We start from the raw sequence: 12,175 nt of genomic DNA on the forward strand, positions 1-12,175 counted from the left end.
GACACAAGCCACGTCAGAGGGTTTGCTTTTTTACAAGCAGAACTGATTTTTTTTTTTTTTTTTTTTTTAGGTACAAGCAAATGAAATCCAATGCCCTGGAATCTTTAAAATTATGAAAATACACAGACAAGAGGGAAAAAAAACCCAAACAAGTCATTATTTAGATCACTCCTGAAATTCTAAAAAATGACTCCATAAAAATGTTCAATTTGTAAGAAAAATAAAAAATGCTGATAGCCGCCGAGCTGGGTGTCAGTTTTCCACACATAAAAAAGGTAGCGAAGCTTTCCAAGAATGTATGCGTTATCCAAAAATGTAATGTGTGTGTCAAAGTGTTTGTTTTCATTAAACTGGCTCACGTGCTCCCATCAGAGTAGGAAATGGCAGTGCATTATGAGACACTAATATCAACCAGAAAAATTAGGAAAAGTTTTTCTTTTTACACTCTTTGCATTTATTGGCATTTTACACACTAATGAATTGTTAATGTATCTGAGACCACGTCATTAGCCTCCTCTTTGAATAAAATCAACGTATTCATTCATCCACTTCAAAAGAGCGCTTGGAGTACCTAGTCTGGGCACGCACCGTGCGGCCAGGGGCTGTCACGGCACACGCACAGGGCACACGGCCACCCGCTCTCCTGCAGCCGGCCTGGCCTGGAACTGCAAGAGTGCGTGAAAAATGGTCTACCGGGCCCAGAAATACGTAACTGTACTTTTCAGAAACTTTCCATAGTAGAAAATACACAATGAACACTCAGGAAAGAAGCAATACAGCGACTGCTTTTCACAAAATGAATGGGGTTGCGGGGGGAAGGGTCACAGCTAAGGGGCTGGGCAGGCTGAAGGGCCACTCTGAAGAGCCCCCTGATGCAATTCAGGGCTCAGAACGACTTCTTAGAGTGGTTTCCTAAGCGGAGTACCAGATAAGGACATTGGCCTGTGTTCGGGGAACCAAAACACGTGTCTTTGAGTTGAGAAGTCATGCTCAGGAGGAGACGTGGGCCACAGGCGAGACCTGAGACCAGCCTAGGGGAGCCTTGGGCCTCCCTTTCACCATGCACGTGCCCACTAGTGGACAGGAAAACAGGGTCACCTGACCCAGTGAGGCTGTCCTTCCCTTCAGATTTCTCATTGAATTTACAGGAATTACAAATCGTTCTAAATGATACCACTGCATGTATTTATTTAAGCTAAGAACATTAAGCCAATTCAGCCAGATACAAAGAGCCTTCTATCCACTCAAATGAAAAATCACTTTCTACACATTCCTAAATCGAATGTCCTTGGCAGAAGTAGCAAGTGTCCTGCTCTTCCTGTTCATTTAGGTCATTAAGTAGCTATGGATCAATCTGTGAAAACTCATCATGCGGCTGGCTATCTGTAGAAATGTGTATTTACACCAAAATTTTGAACCTGGTCTTTTTTGTTTTGGGTTTTTTGCCCCCCAGAATATGTCCTCTTTCCATTATACCTGTTTCATTCAACAGGTTAACCAACTTTTGATTGTTCATTTGTGGAAATACTTCATAATTTTCTAGACAGGACCTCTTACGGGAACCAATCATTGCTAAAACAAAGCAACAGCATCTTTATATTATCCCTAACTCCACATTTCTTAGGTTATTAAGACCTAGCTTCGGTTTTAAGGGATTTAATGAACAACTCTGTATCTTGTGGGTTCCAGGCTGCTGCGGCTCTGAAGGGCCAGAAAGTATCACAGCACGATGCAGCCCGTGACGATACCCAAGCCACCAGGCGCGGCGGTGGCCCACTAAAATGTTACTTACAACAATGTGTGACTGGCCCCATAAGACAAGCCCTGATTTAGAGGCTGTGGTCTGCCCCATTCTCCCTGCCCACTGTGGGACCAGCGGGAGACACGGCAACAAAGAGGATACTGCTGTGGTAAGACGTGCACTGGGATGCACAAGAGGCTACTCCAATCCCCCCCTGTAGGAAGCGAGAGAGGCCACATTACTTGCTGGCGCCGAGCAACGGGTTACTCGTTCGCTGGTACGAAAATAAAAACAATAAAACAACAAAACCCATGAGACAGGCACCGGGCCAGGAACTCTAGACATAAATGACATAACCCCCGCCGGCTGGGAACTCTACCCATTACGGTGGCCACAAGCCCTGGCAAGTCAAGAGGCGAGCCCGTTCCACGAATCCTAAACCCACGGCCCCGTGCGCACGAGTGCCGACATACTCCACAATGGCGTCTCGGTCCGCTATGTCCCCGAGCACCATGCGCTGGATGATGCTGTTGTGTTCCTCCTCCGAGAGGTTTTTGTATGACACAAGGGGGATGTTATACTTTGTGGCTGGCGAAGGGTCCACTCCTTGAAGCCAAGGATGGTTCTCAATCTCTTCCAAGGAGGCCCTTCTCTTGGGATCTCTCTGTAGCATCCGTGTGATCAGGCTGGAAAGGAAGGTAAGTTCACTGTTAGAGCGAACTGTTGGAAGGGTTAGTAACGGTGGATTATTTTATTCATCGGAATTGTTCCCTACATCTAGACCATCAATTCCATTAGGTTCACTGGTGGTGGTGGTGGTGGTGGTGGTGGTGGTGGTGATGTGGCAGATGGGAATAAAGAAAATTCAGCGTCATCAGGTTAATAAATAGAAAAACACAGCTGCCGGATATACTGACAAGCCGGACAGCCTCCCATCATCTACAAGTAACTCTAGGTATCAACATCTGTCCTTGATTAACTGTGGCTTAGCGACATACCAGAACCAGCTACGACGATCAGCAATGACACACAGGATAGAGCGCACGAGCCAACATCTGCTTCCGGAAAAGTGAATGACCCTGGATGCCACATGCATCTTGTCTAAAATGCCCCGTGCTGGCAAAATAGTAAACGCACACATACATCAAGGTGGAAGGAAGGGGTACTCAGGTAAAAGTGGGGTCAAAGCAGGGGTCTTAGGAGGCGAATGACAAAGCTAGCCTTGGACCCGACTGCTTCTGCTTTGGGTTTGGAGGCTACAGTGCGTGCAGGAAACAGAATATAATGTGCAGGGGGCACAACTAGAGTCCTCGTAAGGAGCTGGGATCGCAGCTTCTGTTGAGAAATGAGAAACAAACCTACTGCTAAGATATCAGGCAGGAACCCTGCCTGCCTCGACACTGGCTGTGGAGGTCTAAGAATTTCTAGCCACAGGCGGCTCCTCAAACACGCCACATGTCTGTGGTCCAAATTAATAATATGTGCATGGAACACACAGGGAAGAAGTTAATTTAAAGTGCTTTTAAGCTGGAGGTGCTCCTGGGCTCCTGCAAGAAGAAAATGCAAACCCTCTCTGTAGCAATGGACCCGAAAGAACTCCCCACATATTACAAAGGATACAACCTCACAGTCAAAAAATATAAAAGAAACAAGCACCTGTAGCAGGAACAAAAAAACACACAACAGCAAAATCAGAATGCAGTCTTCAAATACTGAATTTTTCAGACACAGACTGTAACTGTGTTGAATATGCTTAAGACATGCAGAAGCCTATCAGATTCTGTATCTCCCTCTCTCTCTGCCCCTCCCCAGCTCACACTTTGTCTCTCTCTCTCTCTCAAAAATAAACAAACATTAAAAAAAAAAAAAAAAAAAAAAAAAAGACATGGAGAAGCCTTGGGGCGTCTGGATGGCTCAGTCAGTTGAGTGCATGACTTTGGCTCAGATCATGATCTCACAGTTCATGGGTTCAGCCCCATGTCAGGCTCTGTGCTGACAGCTCAGAGACTGGCACCTGCTTTGGATTCTGTGTCTCCCTCTCTGTCAAAAATACAAAAACACTTAAAAAAAAAAAAAAAAAAAAAAGGTGGGTGGAGGGGCCTGGGTGGCTTAGTAGGTTAAGCCTACTCTTGATGTCAGCTCAGGTCATGATCTCATGGTTCCTGAGATCAAGCCCCGCATTAGGCTCTGCACTGACAGTGTGGAGCCTGCTTGGGATTCTCTCCCTCTGCCCCTCCCCTGCTCTCTCTCTCTCTCTCTCTCTCAAAATAAGTAAACATTAAAAAAAAAAAAAAAAAAGCAATGGACAATTTTTAAAAATTAGACATAAAGAGAATTAGAATTCAAAGACAGAGCCAAAGAAATAACCCTGCATTGGTGGACTAAGAGGTAGAAAATACGAAGGTTAAAAGACATGGGGGACAAGAGTGAAGACACCTAACGTACATCTAACCCAAGTTCCAGAAGGGAATGAGGGAATGGGCAAGAAACTGCATTTGAAAATATAATGGTTAAGGATTTTCCAAATTCATGGAAGAAAACAAATCCTGATCCAGGAAGCCCAACACACCCTAAGCAGAATGAACAGAAGCTCTCAAAGCAGCCTGAGAAGAGACAAATCACCCATGCAAGAACAACAGAAGGTTGAACAGCTAACTTCCCAATAGCAACAAGACATATCAGAAGGTGCAGAATAACATCTTCAATAACCTGAGAAAGATCACATGTAACATAAAGCTATCTTCAGTGAAAAACTGAGAAAGCTGATCACCAACAAATGCTCATCAAAGAAATTCTAAAGGGTATAATTTTGGCAGAAGAATGTGATCCCAAGTAGAAGGATATACAAAGTTCTTATGAAACATCTGGGTAATTCTAAACAATTTTTTACTACATATAATAATACTGTCTAATTTGTGGAGTTAAAAAAAAAAAGGTTACTGAAATATTGAATGATAAAGTATTCTAAGGATTTTGGGTTGTTTGGGAAGAGAATAAACATAAGGATTAACTTTCAATTTTATTAAATTAAGTATACAAACATGTATGCGTGTGTTAAAACAGACTATAACTTCCAAGCTAGTTGAAGGGAGAGAGCCAAATAAGTCGAAAAAGAAAAACTTCCATCAATCCCAAAGAAGAACAGACAAAAAGAAAAGAAAAAAAAAAAAAAAAGAAAGAGAGAAAAGGAGGACAAATATGAAGCATATAAAAAGAACATAAATACATCTATACCTTTCAGTGAACACAATAAATATGAATGGGAAACTCTCTGATTAAAAGACAAGAATGCTTAAGATGGCTCCGAAAACAGCTCCCAGCTGTTAAAAAAAAAAAAGATGTACTTAAAACGAAGATGATAAAAGGTTTATTTAAAGGAAAATAATGGAAAACTATATAGCATACATAAATGCTAACCAAAGATGACAGGTTTGGCTAGCTAAAACTAGATAACACAGATTGACTTTAAGGCAAAAAGCATCATTAGAGATAAGGAGTGATATGTAAGTTCAATTCACTGGTAAGATACAACAATTAGCACCTGGTAACATTGCCTCAAAACAATCAAATAAGAAACTGACAGACCTCCAAGAATAAAACAATAAATCTACCATCACAGTGGAAGAGTATCTTAGTAAGTGATATATCAAGTAATTAATCAAAAAACTCAGAAAAGATGTATGTAATTTAAATGGCATAATTAACAAGCTTGATCTTAAGGTATATAGGACTGACCCCAACAACTGGAAAATATACATTGTTTTCCAGAACAAAAGGATCCTTTACAAAAATTGACTCCATGCTATGCATTAAGCAAGCCTCAACAATTTGAAACAAACAAAAAACTAGTTACTATATAGACTATATTCTTGAACTACAATGCAATTAAGTTAGAAATGAAGAACAAAAAGCTAATTACAAAAACTCTATACACTTGGAAATGTAGAACTCCCCTCTAAAAACTTACAGGTTAAATAAACCATTTGAAACTAGAAAATCCTCAGAACTGAATAACAGGTCTATAAATCAAAACTAGTTAAGATGCCAGAAAAATGGTGCCAGAAGGCAATTTATATAGCCTTAACTCTGACATTAGAACAGGAAAATTTGTGAGCTGAGTATCCAACATAAGATGGGGGGGGGGGGGGGGGTGGAGAAAAGAGGAAGAATTAGCCCATGAAATAGGTAGAAGGAAAATAATACAGATAAAATTCACAACATAAAACAAAAAATACAAGCAAATTAATAAAGATAAAAGGCAGTTCTTTGAAAAAGACTAATAAAATGAACAAACTTCAGGTAAGACTTATCAAGAGAAGGCAAAAACTATCAATATTGGAATGATAACGTGCAACATCCCCATTGATCTATACACTTTACAAATATAATCAGAAAATATAAATACTTAAGGCCAATACATTTGAAAATTGACATAAAATGGACAAACTCCTTAAAAAACACAAGTGAGCAAAACTGATATAGGAAAAAGCAGAAAAATGAATGGTCCTACGATTACTAAAAATAATCCCTCTAGGAGGGAGAAACAGAAGGCTTCTAAGATATTACTACTGTTCTATTTCTCAGGCTAGAACAGGTTCTACCACTGTCACATCATTAGTAGCTGGAGAAGCCAGTATCTGAATCCAGAGAGTTTGAATATGTAAATTCTTAACCATCCACCTCACGGCTTAAGATGGGGCTCCACTTGGAGAAAAGATGTCTCAAGCTATCAGATTTTCTTACCGGCTGATGGGAAAAACTAAACTCTTTGCTACTACAGCAAAATCCTTTAAGCAGTAGCTACAATCTCAGCTGAACTTACTTAAAAATATCACTCATTAAAAAAATAGTAATACACACACACACACACACACACACACACACACACACGTCAATGAAATACTGGGCTTCTAACAGTTCTTTTCTATTTGTCACTACGTTTATCATAAAGTATAAAGTACTCTAAATTCCAAAGAGTCAACTTGAGTGTACTTTTGTTTGCTGGCTTCCCACAGTCCTATAAACCAAAACAGAGCTCTTCTGTCGACTGGGGAGAGTCATGTTGTACATAAAATCACAGGACACCTTATGTAACACCAAAATGGTGTGTTGGTGGTCTATTTCAGGATGGGATATGCCTTAAGTTTTCTCTGGAATTTAAGATAATTCCAGGTGGTCTTGCTTTTCGGCCGATGCAAAAAGGGAAAGGTAGTTCCCATGGTAATATCTTCATTTCAAGTGAGTAACTACCATTCTTGGAGGCTGGAGAGGCATGCAATGGATTTCAAGAACACAAATATATTTAAGAAACAGACTAATACATTTTGTACTCTAATATCGAATTTCAAGTCATATTCTGGGTTGAGCCCCCAAATACACTTAACAAGAACAAAATATCAAGTTTGAAAATTAAAAGAAACCCAGATGCTCAGGTGCTGAAGTCACCTCAAATTTTTCTGACGTGGAATAAAATAAAACTTCTGGTTTTTATAGGAGTACTTAAGTTTCCACATTCTTTTTTTGTTTGCTTCTACTTACTCTTTACACTCTTTGGACACATGGGATGGTACTGTATATTTGCAATCCATGATCATGGTCAATGTCTCACTGTCATTGGCCTCTTGAAAGGGTGGCTGTCCACACACCAACATGAAAAGGATCACTCCCAGACTCCAAATATCTACAAATTAAAAGACAGACTGTTAAATACTGGACGAGTTAGAAAACCAAAAACACTAAGAAGAGCAAAAGTAGACTAACAACATTATTTTATTTGAACAGTGAAAGGCATTTATATCTCAAAACAATAACAACAACAACAACAACAACAAACATTTGGGGAAGAAAACTTAAGCCCCAATAAGGCAGGGAAGGTATCTGTCTTGTTCACTGTTTTTCTATTCACTTCAGCCACAGGGTGAATGGTCAATAAATGTTCAACAAATTAATTCATTTATTCATTAGTTAATGGCAAGAACATCAAGTGGAAAGTAACAATCAAGGTTCCCAAACCACTGGACAACAGACTGCTGTTTTTCTCATGACATTATTTACCAGAGAAAAAACTATTCATACTCTGAGACATGAAACGGATCTTGCCTAATATCACAATTATCTCAGTTGTTCTTTACCTCGATCCTGGTTAGAGAACCAGATAATGTTAAGTCACAGTCACAGTCATTTTATAGTTAAGAAAATTAAAATTCAGAGAGGACAGAACTATTTCTGTGTTGTCAATAAAGAAAAAGACAGGTTATGTATTATTTCCAAGGCCAGAGCTAGGTATGAACACGTAAGTAACCAGGAGCCACACTGTGGCTTAAAAACAGCAGAGGCTACTTAAATAAAGCGCTGGAAAAGATAGTAGGTTTTCCATCACTGTAAGTATTTCAGCAAAGGCTGAGCAACTGTCTAACATTCTACATAAGACATTCCTGTACTGACTGTAAGTCTGGACGAGCTGACATCTGAGGACCCTCCCAACTGTAGCATTAGATTAACTCCCACAACAACAAATAACCCCCTACACTTCTTGCCATTAAATAACAAACTCACCAATCAGTTGGAAAAATGATGGCTTTTCAAATGAAAAAAGGAGGACTCCATTTAGGAAGGATAGCACAAATCATTCATTCATTCCAGAAACCAAAGTATAGACATGCTACGTAAACATTCATATAACAAGAGATGATGAATTCAAGAAGCTTTCTACCAGAAAAAGGCCACCACAAAGAATGGAGAGGCAAGCCACGTGGACTTTGTCACCACATCTGTTAATACTCAACTGCTATTTTCACTTAACCTTAAACACTCAAACTAATGAAGGATCCATCCATATTATTTTCCAGCAGAATTATAATTTGTTAATAAAATATCTTTTTCTTGGTCCAAACTAAACAAAGAAGGCAATAAGGCAGAAACCCAAAATTATAAACACTTGTGACTTTTTTTTATGTATACGATAAATTTTACTAAGGATGCTTCAGTGGAAATTAGTGAAACAGATGGAAAAATCTACTAAAATTAAAACATTACATATGTAAGAATGAAAGAGACCTAAAGAGCATTCAGTCTGAACCTTAAGCTCTGCAGTGTCCCTAAGAGGTCTGCCTGGCATTGCTTATAGGATGCATGAATTATGTGACCTACCGCCCCAGGACAGCAAGCTGGCTCCACTCACTGACCCGCATTTCTTTACCTTGATCTTGGAATGCAGAGGGCCATCCCCTTGCAGAGTCCAACAATCTGCATAATGGTGGCTAGCTGCACCTGCTCTTTAAACCTCTGGTGAGAAGAATTTATAACCCCAATTCTAGTTGTAACTTAGTGGGAATTTCAAAGGAAATTTACCTAGTTGATGGTTAACTTAAACCCTCTTTGAACAACCTGAACCTGCTACTTTGGGGGGTCACCTGCCCCAACTCCCAAGCCACTAGTGTGAACAAGTGGCAGTTACATTTATTCTCCTTTAACGCAGTGCCCCTCCCTCATTTCACAAAGCAGTTATATTCTAGAAACTCACGATAAAGTAAACTCCCCTTTTCAATGATGTTCACTACACAAGGAGGGAAACACACCACATTTTTTTTTTTTTTGGTTCGTTTATTTTATTTTGTGTTATTTTTGGCTATCTCTTCTCCGAAGAAAGGAAAGGGATTTTAAATGGCTCGCAATAAAAATGCATAAAAATAAACATCAGGGTAGTTAAAATAAAAACTTTCTTCTGTTGTTCAAATTCTGACAATGTCTGAGGTTACTACTATAACCAACCCTAACCATTAATACACATGTATTTGAGACACACTAAATTCGTCTTTCCATATAAATCCTACAAAACAACAATTTGTATAAAATGAATCTGGTTACATTATTTCTTCTATCATCTCGTATTTCAACTGTGAATAAACTAGTTTGTTTTTTTAGCTTTTTACTTTTTCTCTATGCTAAATTGGAGATGATATCTGACAGTGCAACTACACAAAGCTTATGTTTTAAAAGCATAAGCAATAATATAAATATCAACTAATAATTACCCCAAGTTCTTATCAGGTTAAAGAAAACTTTCTGTTAAATATCAACCCCAACAGTAACAAGGAAGTCCAATTCTTTGGAAAGGTTCTCTGCAGGATCATTTCTCCAAGCAAACTCACACACTCCACTTGCTAGGAAGTGGTGCATGATTAGAAGAGTAAAAGAAGAAAAATAACATATATATACCGTTTCCACTGTTTCCGGTCAGAGGCCAAATAATTTCTGAACATACAGATGCTGAATATTTGAGAAATGTGGAAAAATAATTCTATGCCTGGGAGTCTGCAAAGCTAAGTGACATCAGGCAAAGGATCTAAACTAGATGAGAACAGCAGTGCGGTCAGGGGGACAAAGTTTTAGAAAGGGCAAATGACCCTCTCACTGGGACAACCTGATTATTCACGGGGCCGCTTATGCCATTTATTTATTTTCCAGACTTTTAATTTCTCTTCTTATTCTACTGTCTTGGAATGATTTTACTTTTCCATCCTAAGGCCAAAGGAAAGAGATAAAAAGTCACTAAATAAACACAAAGTGGTATGACTTTAGCCAAGTGATTTGAACGTGTTTCTCCACTGTTCAATGGGCATAGTAGCAATAACGCACTTCCTCTTAACGTTGCTGTGGGGATTAAACAGAAAACTCGAATGCGTGCTGAGTATTCCGGACAGAGCCCAGCACACATTCTAAGGAGGCTGCCATGCCTCGCCCCCATCCGTCTGTGTTGGGCGGGCACTGCTCCTGAGCACAGGGGACACAGAGATGAATGGGGGACACCCGTGCCCTTACAGGACTCCCAATTCACTGTGAGAAACAGACGACAGATAGCTCAGAAGGCACAAAGCCAACAAGAAACACCAGTGGAGATGAGGGGAGAGGAACAGGAAAGGCCTCTTGGTAATACAGCTAAAAAAGGTGGTAATTCATAATCTTGGATCCCCAGGACAAGACAGGTGGTATCACAGGGCTAAGAATGGCAACAAGAAAGATTATCTATTACTTTCCCCTCAAATGGGGGAGGGAGTTGGCACACATCTTAATAAAAATTCCTTTTTTAAGATTTTTAAATTTAAGTTTATTTGTTTGAGAGAGAGAGTATGTGCTCATGCGTAAGCAGGGGAGGAGCAGAGGAAAGAGAGAGAATCCCAAGCCAGCTCCAACGCTGTCAGCACAGAGCCTGATGCAGGGCTCGAGCTCATGAACTGTGAGATCATGACCTGAGCCAAAACCAAGAGTCAGACACTTAACTGACTGAGCCACACAGGCACCCCTAAAAATTCATTTTTGTATTTTAACATATCTTTTTCCATTAAAAAAAACTTGCTTATAAAACTACACACTCCCGAGGTACAGATCATAGACTCAGCTTGAGATTCGCCAAGTCTTTATGGGGGATGGATGGAGGGAGACAGGTGAGAGAAAGAGCATGGAATGGGGATTTTCTATTATTTTTTAAAAATGTTAACGGAATTGTCTATTGTACACAGGTTAACAAATATCAACCATCTGAAAAATCAAACTTAATGTTTTGACTTCAGACCCAGGTATAGGCCCTTGGTTAAAAAAAATGGAAAAAGAAAATATTACTTAATACATATAGTTCTTCTGGTTAAAAAAAAACAAAAACACTTCCAACTTATGGAACTGTGGGAAGGGGTGGAAAGATAATGAAGTCCTTGTTAATATAAAGGCTGGGAGTTACTGGTCTCCCTCGAGCTGCCAAAAATGAGCAGTGAAGTCTCCTTTAGCTGCTAACATTCAGTAGGTCAACTGTCATAACACAGTTTAATTATGCCATTTCTAGGGTTGGAGGTGGAGTTTAAACTACAAAGATCATTTTAGGAAGGCTAACAAAAGATCAAAATGAAAACAAAACAGTCTAAAAGAACATACTAACAATTTGAGGAAACACTACTGTCAAAGGGTGGGCGGGGGGTGGCTGGAGGGTGTCATGACTACTGAGAGGTCTTCTAAAAAGTCACTTCTGAAGTGAATTATCTAGAGACCAAAAAAAAAAAAAAAAAAAGAGCAGGGATTAGAAAGTAATAAAAATGGGAAGACCAGGAGAAAAGTTCTAGGCAGAAACCTCTATTTTTTTCTTCTCACTTTCTTTTATCAGTGTAGCCATCAGTCACGAAAGCAGCAACAGAATGTTCTAAAACCACTACAGATGAAGTACGGCACCTTTCAGGACACCCCTTAAAACCGGCAGGATTTAAGCAAACACTTTTCAGTTCCAACTGTGGTTAGCAGCAACCGACGTATGACCCAAAACGAATGTAGAAAGCAATGCTTTCTTAGAAGAGCAGCACTGTTACAGAAGCGTGTCGGTCGCACGACCTTTGTTTCTGGTACCGGGGTCTTCTGGTGTGAATTCCTACCTACACAACAGGATCTACATCT

The 12,175-nt window shown here is 39.8% G+C and overlaps 2 protein-coding genes across 6 annotated transcripts in view; one reads left to right on the forward strand and one right to left on the reverse strand.

The window, feature by feature from the left end:
• ANO10 (anoctamin 10) overlaps positions 1 to 548 on the forward strand; it is a 286,676-nt gene extending 286,128 nt beyond the window's left edge. Inside the window, exon 13 of the mRNA XM_058729214.1 lies at positions 71 to 548. Coding sequence (XP_058585197.1) covers positions 71 to 175 — 105 coding nt within the window. The 3' untranslated portion in view covers positions 176 to 548. The remainder of the gene's footprint in view (positions 1 to 70) is intronic.
• Positions 1 to 12,175, reverse strand: part of SNRK (SNF related kinase) — a 60,295-nt gene that overhangs the window by 8,246 nt on the left and 39,874 nt on the right. For 4 of the 5 annotated variants that reach the window (XM_058729205.1, XM_058729208.1, XM_058729207.1 and 1 more), the window contains 2 exons: positions 7,280 to 7,421; positions 2,215 to 2,427 (listed from right to left, as the gene is read on the reverse strand). In XM_058729205.1, coding sequence (XP_058585188.1) covers positions 2,215 to 2,427; positions 7,280 to 7,421 — 355 coding nt within the window. Of the gene's footprint in view, positions 1 to 2,214; positions 2,428 to 7,279; positions 7,422 to 8,296; positions 8,473 to 12,175 lie in introns of those variants that run through there. The other variant, XM_058729209.1, reaches the window with a different exon arrangement.

The sequence above is a fragment of the Neofelis nebulosa genome, chromosome 5, assembly GCF_028018385.1.
Source record: "Neofelis nebulosa isolate mNeoNeb1 chromosome 5, mNeoNeb1.pri, whole genome shotgun sequence".
Classification (NCBI taxonomy): Eukaryota; Metazoa; Chordata; class Mammalia; order Carnivora; family Felidae; genus Neofelis; species Neofelis nebulosa.